This window comes from Oryzias melastigma, linkage group LG13 (genome assembly GCF_002922805.2).
Source record: "Oryzias melastigma strain HK-1 linkage group LG13, ASM292280v2, whole genome shotgun sequence".
In the NCBI taxonomy this organism is placed as follows: domain Eukaryota; kingdom Metazoa; phylum Chordata; class Actinopteri; order Beloniformes; family Adrianichthyidae; genus Oryzias; species Oryzias melastigma.
Genome location: NC_050524.1, coordinates 20,200,085 through 20,222,538, shown reverse-complemented (window position 1 = coordinate 20,222,538; position 22,454 = coordinate 20,200,085). Strand labels below are relative to the sequence as shown.

Below are 22,454 nucleotides of genomic sequence, written 5' to 3'. Positions count from 1 at the left end.
TAGCACGCTCTGACCAGACATTTCCTCTGCAGACAGACTTCCTCTCTGTGGTCATGACCATATAAGGACTTCCCACTTCCTCCTCCCACTCCAGGAGCAGAGCTAATCCATCTTAAGTATTAGAGAGACATGTACAAAAAAATGATTTCATAAAGCTGTCGTTTCCTCTCTTTATCTCCTCATGTTTTCCTCCTCTCCTCACCGTGGTCACGTGGTCAGATATGTCTCAGGTTGAACCACCTGAATGTCTGCAGCTTCCTGTAAAAACTGATCAGGAATATTTAGGATTTCAGTCAGACCCGTTTCTGTGAGTTCTGCTGCAAAAACAAGGCCGACCCTCACAGTGTACAGTAATGAGGCTGATGCCTGATCAGATGTTTTCCAAGCTGTTATGGAGGAGGAGGAGGAGGAGGTTGCTTCAATCAGGAGGAACCGGTTCAGACTTCATCAACTGTCTTTGATGCAGCTGCTGGTCCATTCACACTTACAAAATTCTCTCAGATCCACAAAAGCGCTGCAGCAGCAAACGCACAGAAAACCCGTCTTTAAGGGGGTTCATTTACATATGTAGATGCATATGTTTATTTTTTATTTTTTCCTTGTGGATGAAGTTACATTAGTTGTTTTATTCATCTGCTTGTTTCATATCTATCCCAACCTAATGATGACGGTTTGTGTTGGCATCGCTTTTTCCTGATTGCAGTATTGAGGACAACATTTGCATATTTACCATGTTTGAACATTTCCCTCTGCTTCATCATCAGTTAGTTTAAAGAAACTTTTCTTTCAGATCAGGTGTTGGTGGAGCTTTTTAGTGAGAAACGGAACATTCTTGATGCCTAAAGAACAACTTGCCACTCTTTGTTGGAGAGAATTTCAAACTTTTCCTCACAACTTTATTCATTTCCCTAAAAGGCCTCCTGTTGCATTATGGTTATTGAATTGGGTCTAAGGTGGAGTTCTCATTCATTTACTTTTGCATTCAAACGACGTCTGGAATTGTCACCACCAGTGGGAGTGGAAGCTTGGCCGAGGCCGGCGTCCTGGCACAGCGAAGGGTCTTGGCAGTGACCGCTGTGGTGCTTGCAGGTTTTGGCTGCAGCAGGAAGAGAAATCTGAGTGTTTATGAGCGGGGTAGTGAAGCGAAGCATATTGCTGAGGCCAGAGCTGCAATGTTCCGTACGAGCTCGAGGCACGGTCATGTCGTCAGTTCACTGACGTTGGGATGACGCTGCAGTTTGTGGGTCAGCTAAACGGATGTCCTGTTACAGGAAAAAAAAAGAGGTAACCCGACCCCCCAAAGACGTGCACTCTACAAGTTTTACAGGACAATGTCCTCTAATGCTCAAACGCTTAAAATACAGAGGAAATAACTGTCAAAGTTCAACTATATTTCTGCTGAGTCATCACTGTTGGATGAGTTTCTCTTTTGGCTCTGATCAGATCTTTTTTCCCCTCGTCTTTTTTTCAGGAAGTATAACATTCGTGTGGAGGACATCATGGTGCGGGATGTGCGATACATCACTCTGAACTGCACCTATCGAGACCTTCACAACGTGCTGCAGTCAGGACACCTCAAGACTCTGGCTCTGGTGGAAAGTGCAGGTAAGTCATACAAACAGAGCTCTAAAACCTGGAATAAACTGTGGGGACGCACACACTAAATCCATCATGCTGATGATGTGTATGGTTTCTTCAAAAATTACATTTAAACGTGTTTTTTTTGCAAAAATTGTTAAACCGCAATGCATTATGGGCTATATTTGCTAATGTGGAGAGCATCGATGCATGCTAGTTTTTTGCAAAGACTTCTGGGTAATTTCTAGTGCACCCAACTTTGGGGTTTTGGATTCGGACGGCACTACAAAATGGTGAAAACACTATATAGTGAGTAGTAAAGAAATTTGGACATAGCCATAGAGAGCATAGTGTATTAATTATTAAAATTATTATCATTAGCAACACTTTTTTTAAGATAGTTGATGATTCTGAATGCAATGCTAGCACGTTAGCTATGTTAGCATTCTTAGCATCAACTACCAAGTGAGTTTTGGCTACAAGGGCAGTGAATTGGACGCTCAGCCATTGAAGGTGGATAGAAACGGTGGTGTGGGCACAAACGTAGCAGCTGCTCAGCCAGTGAGGGCGAGTAAAAAGGGGGTCGTGAGTTGGTAGTTCCTTCACGCCCTACATCGGTTGCAACTTCATTTATGTTTAAACCTTTTTTTTTTTTTTTTTTCAATCATTGTTATAGAACTAAAATCCTCTCTTTAAAGTCTGAAATCCAAGCATACGTCACTCCCAACAATAGTAAAGTAAATCAGTCGGCTCATGTCGCAGCTCTTTGTTGGATGTTATTTGACTAAGTGTCTCTTCCAGTTAGTAACAAGCACAGATTCTTCCGACCTTGGCGCTGTTCTCATTAGAGAGATTGATTGATTGACGAGGCTGCCTGGATGCGGCTTGATCATGGCGCTGGTCACCTCGCTAAAGAACAAATTCTCTGTTCCCACGTTCTTCGTGTCTGCAATATGCAGGAACAATTAGCTGTGGCACTTCTCCAAATACCAAATCAGCATGTGCCGTCACAAAGGCAATCACTTAAACAAACAAGCAAGGCACACACATACAGATTCACACACACACACAGTCACATTAGTAGTTACACATTTGCTGCAGTCTGGGTTCATGTTATGCAACTGAGCTGTGCTCTCTGCAGTGCATGTGTTTGGGATCCCCTGCAGTGCTCACATCCTTCACACCCAAACATCATTTTTGCTTCTCATCTTGGTTTCTTTCTTTCCCTCCAAGTTTCTACCACAAACATTCTCTGCTCTCCTCCGCTCAGTCTTCCTCTTTTTCTGACGCCTGTGTCTCATCTCTCAGAGTCGATGATCCTGCTGGGCTCCATTGAGCGTGCTCAGCTCCAGTCGCTGCTCTCCCAGCAGCTCGGTCGCGCCAGACGCCTGGAGTACATCAGGGAGCAATCTGCTGCCGAGAAGAAGCGCCTGTCAGAGGTGTCGCACACGGGCAGCGAGGAGGAGTGCCAGCGGGTCAGTCAGGAGGTCCGCTTCCAGGTGAGAGCTCTGGAAACACCCTGACTCAAGTTGGTTCTGATACCTCTGCAGGTGTCAACACAAACCAGTAGTGTTTGAAAGAATGAATATTCACACTTTGAGAGTGAGGAGGAATTGAACCCTTAAGGCAGGGGTGTCAAACTCAAGGATTTATTGAACACTCTAAAACTAAGTTTTTAAAACTTTTAAACATAATTATGAACTAGATATATAGCATCACCCGTGATAATGCTAGTGTGAATGTTGTAAGCTGAAATTGGCCTCTGATGTTGCTAGAGCTGATACCTGTAGGATGCTGAAATTGATAACTAAAAACGCTGAAGCTGATGGCTGAAAACACTGAAGCTAATAGCCTGCTAAAATATTAGCTAAATGCCAAATTAGCCTAAAAAAATGAAAAATAAAATTTAGGTTAGCCAAAACAGCTAGCATGTTGCTAAAAAGATAGCTAAACTTCAAAACAGCCCCAAAAAACTGGAAAAAGCCTTAATGAGCCAAATAGCTAGCACGTAGCCTAAATATTAGCCCAACTCAAAAACAGCCTAAATAAAAGCCTAAATTAGCCAAAACAGCTAGCATGTAGCTGAAATATTCGCTAAACTACAAAACAGCCTTAAAAAAAGCCTGAATTAACCAAAACAGCTGTGATGTAGCGGAAATATTAGCTAAACTCCAAAACGGCCCTAAAAAAAAAGGCGTAAATTAGCCCAAACAGCTAGCATGTAGCTGAAATTTTAGCTAAACTCCAAAAACAGCCTAAAAAATCTTAGTAAGTGCCGAAATAGTCCAACAAGCTTGCAGACTGTCAAGTTTTTAACATCATTTTTAATAATAAATAAACAAACAGGAATGTTATCTCAGAATAAATCAACTTAAATTACTTTCAATGTTTTTACCTCTATAAAAATGTCTTTTTTCAAAATTACATAATTTAGAAATAAGCGCAAGATAACGATGGACCATTAATAACAATAAAACAAAATGATCTGGAAGGCCGGATAGAATTACCCAGGGGGCTGGATCCGGCCCTCGGGCCTTGACTTTTACACGTTTGCCTTAAGGCCTTGATGGAGCTATTTTCTTCTGCAGAAGATGTTTGTGAAGATCATTCATAAGAGGCAGGATCTGCTATGAAAGCATCCATAATGACAGACCTTCTGGGTGCTGTGCTGACGGCAGCCAGGCTTCATGTAGATGTCAAAGAGGATTGGAGCTCAAACTATGGATCCATCCTTCTTTCTCCAATTCTCTTTCATCCGTGTGGCGTGACGGGCAGAGCAAAACGCCCCGAGGCGCAGAAGTGGAAGGAGGAAGAGCGTTTGTGTCTGAAGCTCATTTGATCTGAAATCTCCTGTTTTTCTTTGACTTCACACCTTCAGTTTCTTCTTGTAATATTCAAACGTTTTTGTTAGGCGACACATTTTTATTGTATGTATGTTGAGAATGGAAGCCTTCCTCTAGATGGAGATGCTCAAGAATGGAAAGTTGCTGATTGTTGACTCAAGACCTCAAATCTCTTAAGTTGTTTCATTTAAATGCATTTCCATCTTATTCAGAAACTCTTCAGGACTGTTTTTTTTTTTTTTCTGGCAGATTTCCACAGAAGAGTCTTCCTTCAGTCCAACTCGTCCAACGCCTGTGAAGCCCCTGAAGCCGGCTCTGAAGAGAGCCAGTGTGGCTGAGAGACCCACCGAACTCCCCACGAGTAAGACACACAGCTGCACAGACAACAGCGCGCTGACTTTTAATGACTTCAACGCAACGCTCTTGTGTATAAATGTAACATTTCTGTAACACTCTGATCTCCTAAACACCTTTAAATCAATCTTAACATGTGTATCTGGTCACCACATCTCCATAACTACTGGAAATGCTCACCTTTTAACATGAGCAGGGTAAAAAGAACAATAACTTCATTAAACAAAAAGAGAAAGGCTATTTTTTTCTTTAAATCTGTTAAAACAATCACAACAACACATCAAAATTCAGATTGAAGAATAAAGCAAAGACTCTTCAGATAAAGATTAAGTTATTAATCCAAATCCCACAACTTAAATGTCTAATTTTCATGTTGATCTGAAGTCTCTTTTCCCAAAGTCTCCTCTGAGGGGGCGTGGCTTTTGGAGCTGAGCAGCCCCGCCCCTGATCTACCACCTGATTTGCCCTCTTTTATAAGAAAAATGCTAAACATGTTAAAAACTAAAAAGAAAAAAGGATTTTCATCGGGGGGGGCTTTAAGGCAGTAAAACTCCTCACTACACACTTTATACATGTTTCTCAGACAAACATGAACATTTTTTACACACTTTTCTCTATTGTTTAAACTCTCTAAACAAAGATCTGATTGCATTGACGATTTATAGAAATCTGACAAACTGGACACATTCTGTACAGGAGACATGGCACAGAGGAGAATGATTGACACCTGTGGTCTACAGCCAATCAGAATGCAGAATATAATCCAAAATGTTCAGTTGCAGCAAAAATCAGCAAAATAGCAATTGTACATTTTTATGGCAAGAAGTCCTGTGGTGTTGGAAACTGACTTTTTTTTCATTTTCTAAAAGAACTGTTCAAAACTTTTTGAACTCTGAACATTTTGGGAAAACATTTTACCTTTGGGATGAATTCAACCAGACTCCTGTTTTAGAGGAATCTCGGCAGTCAGCATTTCTCTGTGTTCGCTCTTCAGTACATAATGGGAGCCTCTCTGTTTCCTGCCTGCTGGAGTTTGAACTCAGACTTTTAGTTGGAGAGAAGAATTGATGAACCTTTTTGTTCCTGTCTTTTGCTGATCTGAAAGTTTAGTTACACAAGCCTCAAGTCCTAAAACAGGAAGAACAAAGCTGGAAATAACCTGTAAATAGACAATAATGGCTGTTTTTAATTTTAATTTTTGTACATATTACAATCAACACAATCTGATTTGAGTTGTGATGAATGCGCCCTGAACTCATTCAATCACTGTGATTTTAGGTCAAATTCTGATCATTTTCTGTAATATCTGCAGGTTTGTAAAATATCTTTTGAGATTTTATTAAAGTACGGTTGTGCATTTTCTAAGTGTAGTAAGTCCTCCATCATTTCACTCAGAGATCCTTCACAGACGCTGTAATAATCACTGAAGTCTTGGTTCATTTTGACTCCTCACAGTTTGCCAACGTGCTGCCAGATCATTAACGTCTTCTGGAGCTAAAATGAGCAAATCACATTTAAATGTCAGAAATAAAAACTTTTGCAAATTGCTTCAGAATATTGAGCTAAAGCTGCACAGTGATGTGCTCTGGGTGGTACTTATCACTGGAATTAGATTTGTTAGACTAAATAAATACAAGGAAATTTGAATAAATGTGAGAAATATGAAGCTCATCGAAGAATTCTTAGGCATGGTTTGTGTGAAATATATGTTAAAGCGGATTTTCAGTTTCCAGTTAATTTTCTAATCTGTTACATAGCGGAAAAAGGTAGCCTAAACTAGAAAGAGAGCACTAATTTTAAGATACAAATCACTTGAAATTAGTAAAATTATCTGTCCATGTGTCAGATTATTTATAGAATCAAAATCTAGAAATAAAAAAATCCACACAAGTATTTAAACAGGGAAAGCTATTCTAAAAAGGGTAGCAGTCATATATAAATATTTCAAGTTGAATGTTATACAGCCCAACAACTTCTTACTAGTTCTAACCAAATAGTTTTTATATTTTGACTTTTTATTTTTATTCTTATTGTTCATTTTGATTAAAGTGACAAAAATGAGTTTAATAAATTGGAATTGCTAATTTTAGAAAGAAAATACAATGTGATCTTAGTACAAGTTGGCCTAATTCAATAAATCATAAAATCTAAAATTATTCTTATAACATAAATCTACATTTTTGTTTCCAAAAAATAACAATGAATGCCACTCTAACTTTATTTACCTTTAAATAACATTCTTAAAATGTACTATAGATAACGTGTAAATTTAAGTTTAATTTGAGTCTTAGATTAATTTTTGTTATTGTTTAGCAAAATAATTTTGACTAATTTTAATAATAATTTCCTTATTTCTAGATCCTAGCTCTTAATGAGACAAAATATTCTGAGAAAGAGGAGAAAAGCTTGGAGAGATGTACAGAAAACAGAAGCTAAAACAACTTCAATGCTGGTAAAATAGATTGAAAATCTTAAAAACAAGGTTTTAAAGTATCAAATAGTTTGCAGTGAACCATCTGTTTGTTAGACAAAAAAGAAAATATTAAAGTGAAATGCTCATTTGTTAGCCTATTTATCAGTACGATAGCTGATGTAATTTAGTAAAAGTGTGAGTAATGAAAATATAGACACACAACTAAAAGTACAAACACAGCAAACGCAGCTTAAAGGGCGACTTGAGCTGCAGAGTCAGGAGAGAATCTGACACAGACTCGTGTTTCCCGCAGGTCCTCATGAAAACTCCGGCATCGCGCTCAAGAGCCTCTTCTGTGGCGTTCCAGACGCAGACGCCCTGGAGGTAAGAGCGCCATGTCCTGAATGCGTCCAGCACCGACGGCGCCATCACACGCTCCGTGATTCACACTCACACGTTCCGAGCGCCCACACAACCCTATGCTATCTCTCACATGCAGTCCTTCGCGCTCTGCAGTACAGAGCCTCCCACTCAGACAGGCACACATGCACAGATGCCTCACCGCAACCACCTCCACCAACTGAACCCCCATCTGCTAATACTTTAATTCAAAGACACAAAAAAACTCGTGAAGGTTTTTATTTATCTCTAACTCTCAGTTTTTAGGTGTTTTTCTTGTGGATATTGTTTCTTTATCTCAGAGAAGGTTGGGTTTGTTAACATTGTCTGCTTGTCTGGTCACCTGTGAAGAAAAACAACAACAATGAGGAGAGCCCCCCGTCTCCTGAGCACAGGAGGCCGTCCAAACGAGTCCGGATCTCCGTCGTGGTAAGAGATCCAGGCGAGCCGAACGGCCGGAACCGGCTCTGCTGCAGGTTCACCCGCCAATCAGTCGGCTGTCACGTCGCCGAGTCATTTCAAACTCTAATCCCAAACGCCGATGGACTGAGATCAGTCTGGGCCATCGCGCCGAGAAGAAACAAACTCTGTGTTCTTCTCATCACATGACATCTCACCTTCTGGCTCCACACATCATGAGGCGTAACCTGTGTCCATGAGTCTGATTGTACAGAACACCTGACCACCATGGAGCCAATGACAGCAGAAGCCTGAATGAAAGTCACTGCCAGGAGACGAGCTCTGCATTGAGACATTCAATTTTCTTACAAGTTTCTGTCAATATAAGTTTTTCTACAAATTATGGAAAATATATTCAAATTTTAATAAATTTAACTATAATTGACCATTTTTAAGAGACACATAGCTTAACTGAGATTCACAGTTAAATGGCTGCTTCATTTTAAAAAAGCAAAAAGTAAAAATTTAATCCACCCAGATCTAATCCAACCCAGAAAAGTTAGATTAACATTTAGAATTTGGATTCATGCAGAGCTGTTTCTCTGACTTTCACATGTGAGAAATGGCTTGGAAGAACTTTAAAGATGCACACACTAGCTCCAAGTTCCAAATATAAAAAAATAAATAAAAGTAGCAAAGAAGAAAAAAATTGAGTTTTTTTTTCAATGTGATTATGCTTCTGCATCAGGTTCCACTGGGAGAATCTCAGACCTGCTGTGGTGAATTTGTATAAAATATGTTTTAATAACAGATTCATCTTGATCTGTCCAGAAAAATTAAGCTTTAATCAGATTTTTACCAAATATGTTATTTTTAGTAGAGTGTTTCTGGACTGTTAGGAAATTCACGTTTGGATTTTATTTAGTTTTTTCGAGAAAAAAAATATATATATTTGTCTGAAGTAATAATTTAGGTTTTTTGTTATGTCACAGTCGCAGTGGTTTAATGGTGGTCAAGTGTTTTGCAGAGTCATTGTCGAATCAAGCATGCCATTCCGTCCATCACCAGCTGAGTCACCCGAGGCGTCCAATCAGTGTCTGCCTCCCAGAGCAGGCTCCGCCCTGTTCCTGGAGTGTCCCAGCAATCCCATTTCATCCGTCTTAAACTGATTTAAACGTGGGAAGATTCCTGTAGTAAAACGCTCCAAGTGGGGGATGTTCCTTTGGGGATTTCTATCAGGGTTTTGTGGCAGCATTTAGGAGACAAACGCATGATGCATGAGATGGAACCGTCAGAAACAACTGTCCTTTTTCATGGCAATGCATGCATTTGTTTTTAAATAAAAATAAATCACTGATCCAAATCAGCCATCCTCGTACGGAAACGTAAAACCAACAATTTCTAATAATTAAATACCTTTTGAGTGTCACATAAACGTGCGTTGGCTCAGAATACATCCAAGTGGAAACATTGATTTAATCACTTTTTTTTTTTTTTTTTACTCTTTACACTAAATCTGATTTATTTACCAGGAGCCAGACCTGAAGAATTTCCCTATGGTGAGCATCTTTATTTCTCCAAACTTTTAGATTAGTGTTTACAGGGGAAAAAACAACCGTTGTATATCCTGACACACAAACATAAACGCAATGATGCTTTTTTTATTTTTTTATTAATGTTTGTCTTTTTTTTTTTTAATCATCTAAATATATTTAAAAATCTGTATTATTTTTGTAATTTATTTTAGACAAAAAGGACCTTCACTTTATTTTCTGGAAACATTTAGAAAAAAAGATAGAGCATTTATGAGAATAGTTAAGAGTAAAAAAATATTAAGATTTATACTTTGTAGTATAACTGAGTTTGTACCAGTGATTTAGAACAATTTTAAATGTTTTTAGATAGTAAATTAATTAAATTCCTCTTCAGTAGATCTGCTTCAGGTGATCCAAGTTATGTATTTTCAATGCAGTGTTTTGTTTTTTTTTCATTATAATTATGTCCTTTTAGACAAAATCCAAAAGCTGAATCATTTTCTAAGACAGTTTCAGCAGAGCAGCAGGAGTTCTTTAGAAAGTCACCTCTGAGTTGTGGGCGGGACCTTAGGCTCGGAGCAACCCCGCCCCCCTTCCCCTCCCTGTTGCTAAGAGCCATAGACTGTTTAATAAGAACTGGACATAGCAAACGTTGAGGTCCCCCATAGGAAATGCATTACCTTCACCCCTCGTGAAATCAGGCCAGAGCCTTCGCCGTCACTTCCTGTTACGCCTACTATAGCAAATGATTGCAAACCTTTGACAGCGATTAACACGTTAAAAACATAATTTTAATTAGAGGGAGTCTTAAAACAGCTTTTGCACCAAATGGACTTTTGGAACAAGTAAAAACCAGTAAAGTCGAACCAAAGAAAGTTGTTATTCCAAAGCAGGCATTCAGGCATTCATTGACTTTAGCAGAAATAGGTTTCAGAAAAATCTCTTCGTAGACTTTGAAAATGTATTCTTATGTCGTCTGATTTTATTAGAAGATCTCAGGCATCCTTTCTATCAGATTTTCATTTATTGCTCTGATCATAAAACTACATTAAGGCTGTTCTAATGTGGACTGGAGGCAGTGAAAGTCCTCCATTACTCCAGCCTCTTCAGTCCGTTCCATCAGTCGTTTAGGAGCGTGGCCGTCATGTCATTTTTCTTCTGTTTCCTCTGGGTTTGTGTGGAAACACGCAGCACAAAGGTGATGAATTACAGAGTTTTAGTGTCAAATTTAAAGAAAAGAAAACAAACTTTAAAAAAAAGCCCAAACACAGACAATATTACATTCTTTAATCATGAACTGTTTCCAGCAAAACTAATATCCAGCTCTGCTTTGAAATTATGTCTTTAAGCTATAAATTACTACAAAAATAGTCCAAAAATCCAACAGTGAGGCTTTTTAATAAACTGTGGGGCAGAGAAAATGGAATTTAGTTTAAGTTGAGAGAAAAACACAAAGTTTGTGAATCGTGGGGAGTCGTTCTTCTGCATTTGGGGCTGTGGAAAACCCAGAGGCTTCTCAGTGACAGTCCCTGTGCATTCATAGACCACCAAAGCATTTACATAGAGCAGCAACTTCACCTTCCAGTCAGTGACAAAAGGCAATTTTCTGTTCAACTGCTGTAATGAAAGCGATTCATCAAACACAATGCGTCTGCGCAGCTGCACCACAAACGCACACAAATCTCTGCTTCAGCGCCGCTTCTGTCTGGAGAAGGTGAAAGAACTGTTCCGGAAGCAGCAGGTCACAGGTCCTGAGGAGGTTCATGTCCAACAAATCCATATTTGATGTTAAACCTGCAGCTATTACCAGGCTGGTTTTCAACTCTGAACTAAAGCAGACTCTAAGAATGTTCAGATTTTAGTTTTGGATTCATACCCCACATGTGTGGCTTCTCAAACTGTCGGGTTTGACAGTTTTCTTCTTCTGATGCAGTTTTCCACGACGTTATTAGCTGAATTTATAATGATAAACATGGTAGGGTTGAAGCTGGATTTACATAAACTGGAAAAGTACTTAATTTAAATCTAAAACCAAAACATTTTCTCAAAGTGAAAGAGGATGACACATTGATAAATAGTCTTCCAAAGTTAATAGTGGAAAAGCTTCTGTAGTCAGCTCTCTGTCACATTAAACGTTTGCAGAAAAGCTGATATTTGTTGGAAACTTGACAATGAAATTTCTGAAGATTTTAAAAAAGCTATTAAGGCTGGATGAAATATGATGTAAACACAAGATTTTTTTTTTACTTCTGATCAAAAAACAGCTCAGAAATAGTTTTTTTTTTATGCACATATAGGCTTAAAAATCCAAATTGACTGATTTTTACGTCATATTTTTGTATTTTACAACTAAATTTGCTTCCCTTCAATTATGGTTGCTTCTATTCTTCACAGCCTAGCAGTCATGAAGTGACAAAATAGGAAAAGAGAAAGTAAGTAAAGCCTTAGTCTCTTAACCCATACAGGGGTTGACCCATGGAGGTGCATTTTGGGTTGTCCGGGTCCATGGAGGGTCGTAGAGAGGAGTGGCTGCATCTTAAAGGAGTCATACCATTTCAGAGTGAACTGTATCCATAAAATGATCATATATTACCTTTGGAACACTAAAAACAAATAATTTATGAAATATTTGTTATTTTTGTGAGTTTTTTTCCTACCCGGAAGTAAAACTCCTGAAGCTCCGCCTGCTGCTGCATGTGGGTGCCGCCCATTTCATGACGTCATCCTAGAACAGGGGCCTCAAACTCATTTTACCTGAAATCATTTTAACTGAAACCTCAACGTGCATGCATGTCGTGGGTGTCCGGGAGCCAATACTAATTTAAATCAGAAATTAAAAAAATTCCAAGAGGTTCTCCAATCGCAGATTCAGGCATTTGCGGAGGTCTCCAGTCCCCTAACCCCCGGGACTAAGGGGGGAATACTCTAGTCTCTTCCTTACTTTCCCTTCCATATCGTACAAGTGTTCTCTACGACCTTCCACCCGCACAAACATTGACTCTCTACCGGTTTACCGAGCGATCTGCCATCTTGATATTTTGTGCAGATCACCGTACAGATTTAGCAATACTTTTTTTCCCAGTATCCACCCATAAGGGCAATTAAGATTAAAGGATGAGACTAGCATAGAGAAAATACAGATATGTAAACATGTCTAATGAATTCATTAAATAAATAAATGTGTCTGAAATAAATTGAAAAAGGGCTTCAAAGATGGAGGACATCGGCAGTTTTAACGTCAGCTGAAACATCCTCATCATCACGAGGAGGGTCTGTCCTTCAACCCCCTTGGGCTCGTCCTGTTTATTGAATGGGAGCGCTTGGCGTCGTCGTCATAGCAACAGGTTGGCCAGGCTTTTGTCGGCCCCAAAGGTTTCCACTGATAAACATCACAGGACGGCAGTGCAAGTAGAGGGACTTAATACAATCAGAAGCTGACAGCAGGAGCAGCTTTGAGGTGAACAGAGGAAATGAGTGTTCGCCCCATAAAAGCAGAGGACCCTGCCCCGACGCCGTCATGACAGGGCCCTGATTTAAGGTGGTAATACGGGTTCCTTTGTGTGCTGAGATGGATGGAACCTGCTCAGTGAATTTGTGGATGTGTTAAGGAGGCCAAAAGGCGCGTTAGTTATTACTGCCCTGCAATGAGCTAATAGGTAATAAAGCAGTGTTGCAGACATATAATCATGTCCATGTGCAGTAATCTAAGCCTCTGGGTTTTTTCCTCCTGTCATCAGGAGTTATAAAAGTTTAAGAGCTTATGAGGCTGAAAGCTTTGCTGCTCCCAGCATGCCCTTAAATCCAGAAAAACATGAACCTCACATCGCTATATTGACTAATAAATTCAGCTGTCTTTGTTTCCCTTCATTTAACAAGAGCAAATGTGTATCTTCCTTTTCTCACTTCTCTCTTTTTTATTCTTCTTTGTCTTCTTGAAGATGTTTCCAGCAGCTTTTTGTGTGGCTAGCATCATCCCACGCCAGCCCATTCCTTCCTTTGTCCAATACAGACTGAAATATTGATGCAGAGTAAATGACACCAGTAATCTGTTGCAGAGAATAGATGCTGCCCTGCCACTCCTCGCCATTTTTTTCTCATTATTGTCCCCACAGCCTCGACTCTACCTCCTTTTATTATTGATGACTTGAGTGTTTTGCACTGTTTTGCTTAGGAGGGTTCTCTTTCGTTTGTCATTATGCATTTATGTGTTGGGCAGAAGTTGTCCTCTCTTTTTTTGTCACGTAAGGCTGTTACATGTGCGTTTGTGTGTCTCATAACAGCAGAGGTTACATTTCGAGGTAAAATATGACTTTGTTAAAAAAAAAAAATGGAAGCTTCCATAGTTCAGTTGCTTGTAATCCTGAACTTAAAATGAATATATTTTAGGTCTGATCCAAAAAAATGTTAAATATGCTTAAAAAAATTCACTGTTGGCTTTTCTAATGAGGTCGTTTTCATACATCCTCCTCCTCTTTATGGTTTTTGCTGTGAAGGTAGTAATGACCCCATTTGTGGGATCAACAAGCGATTGGACCATTGAGACGACATCAGCAGGTTGAGGGATGTGAGTTGACGTGGACAGACGGCTCAAGTTCCCAGAACATCTTTCACGTATTGTTCCGCCTGGACAGCATGTCTTTCTTAGAATGAAGTCTCCTTTGAGCTAATGGTCATTAGGAGGCAGTGAACAGATAAGACTGGGGTTAGATGAGGGAACATCTGATTAATAATGTTTGATGAAGGAACTGAAGTCTACGACATTTCTGATCATCTAGAAGATCCACAGATGTACTTCTGCGCTTTTAGAGATCTTTGATGGTCAAACTTGAGTTCTGTCTGACTGACGGGCATTTAAAAAGATAATCTGTGTCCTTGCCATTTATTAAAATTGCATAACCAGTTCCTGAATAGAATTGATGGGATGAAAGGCAGCGAAACATCCAGAATGCAGAATGTTGCGTTTTCCTGGAGCATTCAGACAAATGGAATCTAGAAATGATCCTTGAAGATGAGGGGATGAAGATTCCAAGTTTTTAGGGTTTTTAAATCTTTTGGGGTCCAGATGACCCCACTTTTAATGTAAACATGTCTAGGATAGCACAAGGGTTAAACAGCACCACACTTCTCAAACTCTTCAGATGACAGATAAACATTGTACTAATTGATTCCATGACCGGGGTTGAAAAAAGTGAAGTGTGAACATCTTGAAGATTTATTTTTAGTCGTGTTCTGGCTCGTATTAATCAATTCTAGCAAACTGTTTAACTGAGTCCACCATATTGACATTCCACATACCTACTGTTGGTAGGTGCATTACATGACCAAATGCCATGTGTATTTAATGTGGCCATGTGTAGAGTGGAAAATGTTATTTCTTGACCACTTTGAACCAAATTACTCATACAGCCTTCTGTACGGTGAATTTTGGAATAAATCAGAGCGTTCAACACATCAGGTGTGGTTTAATCTAATGCATTGGCCCCTTTCAGACCAATGAAATGTGAAATTAGACAAAAACTATATACGTTTTTTTGCTCTTCTGTTAAAGGAAAGTTGTGGATCAAACTGCAATAAATTAGATTAGTAATCCTCATCATTTTTTTATTTTTCATGTAATTTTAGTGTCTCCCCAAATACATTGTTTGTTTAGGTGCAGGAAGTTATTCTGCATTCATGTAGTGTTGAAATATTTGTTGTTTTTCTGACATTTATGTGTGTTTTCTGAGTTGGACAGTCACTTTTCCAATCTTCCAACACCGCCTGAATGCAGCATATCATTTAATTTTACGTTTTTCCCTGAGGAACATCAACCCATAGGTGGAATTGGCACTAAAATGAGACCAAAAGTCACTGTCAGACTCCAAACTATTACGTTTTAAAGTAATTTCTAATCAAGATTAAAGCATATTTTCGTTCAGATTCCATATTATTTCTTTCTCTTACAACTGATTTGTCAAACTCAAACACACAGGGGCCCAAAATCCAAAACACACTTTAGGTCGCTGGCCAAACAAGAGAAACATTTGTTAAACACTCTAAAATTAAGGTGAATAACAAAAACAGTCCTGGTCTGGCCCCTCTGTCAAATTTTAGAACTTCTTTTTGACTCCACGAGTCAATAGTTTTTCCTACCCCCCCACACTTCTTCTTTAGAGACTCAGTATATGAAATCTTCATCCTAATATCTGAGATCTTTTTTTAAATTTGCCATAAATAAATGAAAAAAGCTCTGCTCCTGTTTTGTTGAATAATTCTGCATCAGTGTCGACATAAAGACTGGAAGCAGAACTCTCACAGCAGCAGCTGGATTGGATCAGCAGATCGCAGCTTATTAAGCTGCCTGTGTTCCCCTGTAGCAGTACACAAATGACCAACCAGAGTCATTACAGCGACACATTAGTGTGTACTTACACACACACATACGCACAGAGCCGAGACTCAACCTGCTTCCCTGAGAGCAGCGTTTTATAATCTTGCTGATTTATCTCAGTTTGCTCCCTCTTGATTTGAGGAGAACCTGGGATGGATCCACATTTATGTTATAGAGTGGAAGTGAAAAAAGATGTCATTAAATGGCTGTAGGAGAGTGGCCAGTAGCTGTAAAGGAAAACCCAAATATCATTGACTTGGGTAAAGATGAGGATGAGAAGTAATGTTTGTCTTGTATCCCCCTGAACTCTCCTTTCTGCTCCTCACTCTGTTTGTCCGACAGATTGGTTGGATTTCCCATTTCTCTGGTGTATCTGCACTAGGAAGAACTGTGTACATTATAGTGAGCACAAAACAGACTCAAAAATCCCAGAAGTCTGTTTTTTTCTGCAGAAACAACATTCTCAGTTTGCAGTTTCTCTTAATGATTAGCCTTCATGACTGAAGAGAGAACTAAGTTTGTGGAGTTTTGAAAATGCGATTTGTATGGAGCTTTTCTGTCACTGATGGTGTCGACTGACTGAGAGATAATTGCTGATTGAGTGAACATTGAAGGAGATGGAACGACTGAAGGAGGAGAAGATGAGGGATTGATGTCGACTGAACACACAAAATATCATCCAAACACAATCTATTAAATGAACACTTCATCTCTGACCCACACTTTCTCTCTCAAATGCACACTCTTCCATCACAAAAACACACTTTTCAACACACACACACTCCAACAAACAAATTACAGCTGTATCACACACTCCATCACATAGACCCACACACACACAATCCATTACAAAAACACACTTCATCTCACAGACACTCGCTCTCCATCACACACACACCATTACTGAAACGCACAGACACTCTATCACTAAAACACACCATCTCCATCTCTCTCTCACACACACTCCATCCCACGCACACGGACACTCCATAACAAAAACACTCTCTTTCACATTGTCAAACACACACCATCACACAGACACACACAGCTAATCTTTTGCAGTTCTGGTTTTATATCTGCATTTGGAAAAAAAAAAGAAACTATTTTCTTTTCTTTTCTCTCTGCTGTCTGTTTGACAGTTTTTCCATTCTTTTTAAAACAGGCAGACATCCCCACTGCATCTGAAATGTTCATTTCAGTGTTTTCATTGAACAGTCAGTGAAACAGTGGAGTAGCGTCCTGGTTTGTGTCCATCTTTTACCTCTCTACTTATTAAACTACAAGCACGTCTGGCCTCTGCCTGCATAATGATACTGTAGGGCCCCACTCTGTACCCCACAGCAACAGTTGCTAGGGTTACCAACAGGTCGACCGCCACGGCAATGAGGATAAATGAGCTCCAAGCTCCCATCATCCTCCGGGTCACGCTCGCCCTCCTTCTGTCTCTCGTGCACATATGTTCTGGGTCTTTCGGTAAATACCTGCAGATGACTAAACGCTTTGAAATGCTGCAACATAGAGTGACCGCATTCGCAGTTAGAGACGTGACTGCAAACAGTTGCTGGTATCCAAACCAGCGTGTGAAGTGTTCACCGTGGTGACGCACCGTCATTTAGAAGCTGTGAACTCCGAGCTTCATCTTCATAATCATCATCTGTTGTGACTTCTCATACATCACTCCAGTGCAGTCACTGTTCTGTATGTGTGGAGGCGCCAGCGCAACGTCGCATTTGCATTGTGAAGAACCACAGTTTAAAATGACAAACATGCATTTGAGATGATGACACACTCGGGGCCGTCGCCCGGGTTCCTCATCACACTCCATTACTTGTCTATTTGTGGCGTTCGCATCGTGGTAGTTTGTTGCTGCACGTTAACGGCTGATCTGAGCTTCATGCGCTGATCACTCTGCTGCTGCTTTGTGTCCTCAGGATGACGGAGACGTGGAGGACGACATGACTCTCAGGGAGGTGAGAACATGCAGCTGCAGACATGTTAGAAGACTTTACACATGTTGTTCACAGCTGTTTTTACCAAACCTATTGACTGAAGCAAACAATTTCTTTTTCATTTCTTTTTATCAAAAACTAAATATGAATAAATTATTCTAACGTTCATACCACCCTCTACGTTCAAGCGACCACTTCCAATGAAAAGTTTATGTGTAAAGGGGGCCGCCTGGGATTTAATGGGAACAACCAGCACGTCAAATGTCCGGTGTGAACATAGTTGAGGCTAAACCTCCAAACTGTCCTTGTTTTGAAAACGGGAAGTCCGCTCAGCAAACGGAAGGTTTGCTTTGAAAGGTTCAACCATGACTTTAGTTAAAGTGATGAAAACTTTCAAAAAGACTTTGTAGAAACTAAGATGTCATTTCAGCAAGAATGTTTATTTTTTTTAGTTTTTTTAGCAGAAATAAAATACTCAACGAAGATTCATAGAAAAAAATCAAGTATAGATCAGGAAGAGGTTAAAAACCCAAATGGTTTATTTAAGACCTCTAAACAAAAAAAAATCACACACATTAAAACAAATAAAGAAATAAAATCAAATTAAGAGCAGAAAACATAAATATATGATCTATAAAATGACACTATTGAGATAAAAGTGCACAAATAACTGAGTCACATTTCTAAGATTAAAAAACTATTTCATCCATGAGAAACAAGTACATTTTTATCAATCAAGAAGACATTCATCACCCAAGAAATAAAGAAGAATCATTACAAAACGGAAATTAAATGTTTTTTTAAACTTCTTTTACCAACACTTTGAAGAATTGCAGGTTTTTATCGCATGAGAATTCATTCCAAAGTTTTACTGCCCGGAATCTAATTGAAAACTGGCCTTGAGAAGTGAGAAACTTGGATAAATGAAGGAAGAAGGTGTGTTTCTCTTAAACCCATGCAGATGCTTTATAAAGATGCTGATCTTGTCCCCTCGATTTAACTTCAGTGAAGTGATATAATGATATTCCAATAGTAAAGCTGTGACAAACATTATTTTAACTTTTGTTTTCTCCATTAAACACAAAGATCCCAAAACCCAGAGAAGCAAAACTGTCACTAACAGTTTCAAATAGTCTTGTTGCTGAATTTTGTGACACAAAAGTTAAACAATTTAATGAAAAATAAAGTAAAACATGATTTAAATGAAAAATGTAACCTTAAAATATTGAGTTCTTACATACAAACTGCAGTGTAAATTTACAGTGTAAAACCAGTCTCCTTTGAAATGAGTCACTAATTCTAACCCCACTGGCAGATTTCCTTTAAATAAGAAAAAAAAATTGCCAAAAGGATAAAAAAAATGATTTCCAAAAATAATAGTTTTAACTAAAACATGTTTTCTCAAATTGAGATTATTTTGCTATTAAAAAACTTTCTCGATGAGATTGTTTTCAAAATAAGAGATTTTTTCTTAAAACAAGGACATTTTTACTTTCTTAAATTTCGTTGTGGATCAGTTTAAACTCATGTGATCAAATGAATCTTCTATTCTCTGAAGTCTCTGTTTGCTCCTTGTGACTTTCCAATATACTCAGATGGGAGCTAATATTTTTTTGGATATGACATTATTTATAATTCATCCATCAACAGCACCTCTCATTTTCTTTCCGTCTGCCCCCCCAACCCCATGTTTTCCCCTCAGTCTCACCTCCGACAGAGTCCCCCTCCCTTCTCCACAGCAGTGTTTTCTGGGATTTATGAGGTCACTAAGTGAAATCCTCGTCCTCTAATTCTTGTGTAGATCTGAGACTTTTTTTCTGCTGAGTCGTCATCTTTATTTTCTTTAACCATGCCAAAGCGTCAGAGATCCCTGATATTGATGTTTTTTTTAATGTTTTATGTTCAGATCACAGAGTGGGAGGAGAAGCAGCTTGATGAGCAGGTTAACTTCAACAACTGCAAGATTGACCCCGCCCCCTTCCAGCTGGTGGAGCGCACGTCGCTGCACAAGGTCTGCTGTTATTTTTTTAATTTTTTTTTATGTACCACAATTAATAGCAATACAAAATAAATAGAAACTCTTCAGTTATTAAAAGTTACCAATGTAGAGAAAATCGGTTAAAAAAATAAAAAAAAATCTTTAGAGATTTTATACCAATACATCTGTTGTATATCATCAGTGACAAACTGGACTACAAGAAGAAGCTGGAAACTATTCAAACTCCATGAGATAAAAATGATCCGTAAATCTTTTTTGGAGCTCATACCCCCGTCCTGAGAATTTCCTCGACTCACACAGCCCCACACACCTGAGTCTCTCCTCATTCTTCCTTCCATCAGTGTCCAATTTTCCTCTCCGATGTCTTTTCCCAACAGCAGCTTTTGGGTCTGCTCCTGTTTTTGTCTCCGCCTTCCAGACATTCCTTCTCTGTTTGTCCCAACCCCGCTGCCAGTTGACTTCTGGTGATGCTGCTCCCACCAGCTGTCCAAAATCTCTAGGATTTTAGTTCATCGTCGTGATTAAAACCCATCCATGAAGCCTAACCCAGTGGACTTTCTTTTAAATGAGTTTACTTTTTTTCTGAAGTCCTTGGTGAAGCTGAACTGTGTCCAAAAGGTGATGGAAGTCGGGCGAAATAATATAAGACTTCCATCTTTGAAAGGAGGAAATGTGATTACAGTGAAAAAGAGGGGAGCTGTTAGTGTGCTGGCTGTTGTTTCCACCGCAGCACTTTTCCCCCCTGGAGGGGGTTTGGTCTTCCAGGTCTGCATTGTTGAAATGTGCGCGTGCACAGAGGAGCTTAAGCTCGCCGGCGGCTGTGGCAGCGCCTAATGTGCCCCATTCATAATGTTCCCTTCTCTCTCCATCATGCTCTGGAGTCTGTGAAAACTCTTTAAACATTTAACAGAGGGACCTGCATCGTCTCACACCCCCACACCCTCCACCTCCTGCAGCCAGAATGGTGCTGTCCTCCTTCAGCGCGGGACTCTTGTGTTGTGCGGCTCACTCAGGCAGGTGTGCAGGAGAAGACTGTCTCCAGAGAAGCAGCAGATGAAGAAACTGCAGATGATCCGTTAAATGCAGCAGCAAGCATATGGTGTTTTGCTTGAGTTTAATTGTCCCAAATGGAGAAAATGTGCCAAACTCAGAAGGGTTTGTTACTGGAGTCCAACTGGTGCCAGCACTGAGCTGTTCCGCTCCATCCCCAAAGTTACTGACATTTTACCGCATTTACTGTTACTTAATTGGAACAACACGTCTCTGATGTGGCTGCAATGCCTCTAATGAGATAGAATTGAATCATCTAGATCCTGATAAGAAAATGGTGAATGAATTCCAAGAAAAATCCTCACAATAATGTTAACACACTCCTCATTTTGAGCTGAAAGGAAGCTCATCTGCTAACAATAAACACTGTTTACAAGTCCAAACCTTCCTCATAGTGTCAGTTTGTGTTTAACATTTAGCATAGAAAATAAAAATGTTCAGAAGCTCTGTCACACTTCAATAGGAAAATCTCCAAATTTTAACTCAAATCAAACTTCACATCTGATAAAGCGAGTCCAGGTTCAAGTCCCTGCCATTGAGCCTTCACCGGGTCACAAGTCCGTTCTTTGGGCCAAAATGAAAAGTTGGTTGTTTGTAGAGTTGATGCCTCTCAGAAGAAATCATCTTAGTCTATTTCTAGTCAGAAACTTTCCTTCTTCTTCTAACACCGTTGTTCTTCTCCAGACTCACACCATCTTCTCCCTGCTGGGTCTCGACCACGCCTACGTCACCAGCATCGGGCGGCTCATCGGCGCCGTCTCCCTCAAAGAGGTGAGGGGCTTTCAACATGTGTCATGCTTCATGTCAGAGTTCCATGTTTCCATTCACATAAACAGCATGTTCATTTATTTTTGAGTTTAGAACCGTAACAGAACTGTTGATTGATTTCTATCCTTCATTTAAAAAGACGCTAATCCAACAAATTACTGAAGTCTTGGAGGAGGTCAGCACATTGTTACGATTGCACAAGTCCATTTCACCGACTGCTGCCACAGGATCTGTCGTGCCCAAATCCTGAACCCCATTAGCCAAATGACTAAGCTGGCCCGAGCAAACCGAGCTGAGTGATTCTGTCCTGCTGATAAGAGAGGATGGATGACGGGAGCTGCTGATGCTCCTCAGCATCTAACTCTCAGCACAGAGTTTGACACCAAACTCCAGGCCTCGAGGGCCAGTGTTTTACGTTATCCAAGCAACCTGTCACTGAAGCTGCTTATTGGGTAAACACACCTGATCCAGGTAATCAACAGCAGATAAAGCAGGAGTTCTTAAAAAAAAAAAAAAAAACTAGAACTCAAGGTCTGGACTCAAACACTCCTGCAGGCTACAGAGCCACTTTTCTTTTAGACAAGGCGAGTTTAAGACAATTAAAAGTGCTTTACATAAAAAATAAAACAAAACATTTAAAAGACAGGAGTGATCATTAAAAGAAAATTTTAAAAAAGGTTAATGAGAAATGAATTGTTTGGAGCCCCTAAAGCAACATCCAAGTAAGAAAAAAAAAATTGAAGTAAAAAATGTCTTCTCTAAAAAAAAAATTAAAAAAAGAACAGATAGTAAAAGGT

The 22,454-nt window shown here is 39.5% G+C and overlaps 1 protein-coding gene across 4 annotated transcripts in view; it reads left to right on the top strand.

Annotated features, from left to right (window-relative positions):
- Positions 1-22,454, top strand: part of clcn2b (chloride channel, voltage-sensitive 2b) — a 114,095-nt gene that overhangs the window by 88,565 nt on the left and 3,076 nt on the right. For 2 of the 4 annotated variants that reach the window (XM_036214752.1, XM_024277018.2), the window contains 8 exons: positions 1,472-1,605; positions 2,887-3,077; positions 4,671-4,782; positions 7,502-7,572; positions 7,939-8,016; positions 17,823-17,861; positions 19,747-19,851; positions 21,574-21,660. In XM_036214752.1, coding sequence (XP_036070645.1) covers positions 1,472-1,605; positions 2,887-3,077; positions 4,671-4,782; positions 7,502-7,572; positions 7,939-8,016; positions 17,823-17,861; positions 19,747-19,851; positions 21,574-21,660 — 817 coding nt within the window. Of the gene's footprint in view, positions 1-1,471; positions 1,606-2,886; positions 3,078-4,670; positions 4,783-7,501; positions 7,573-7,938; positions 8,017-9,518; positions 9,546-17,822; positions 17,862-19,746; positions 19,852-21,573; positions 21,661-22,454 lie in introns of all 4 variants that reach the window. The other 2 variants (XM_036214751.1, XM_024277020.2) reach the window with 2 other exon arrangements.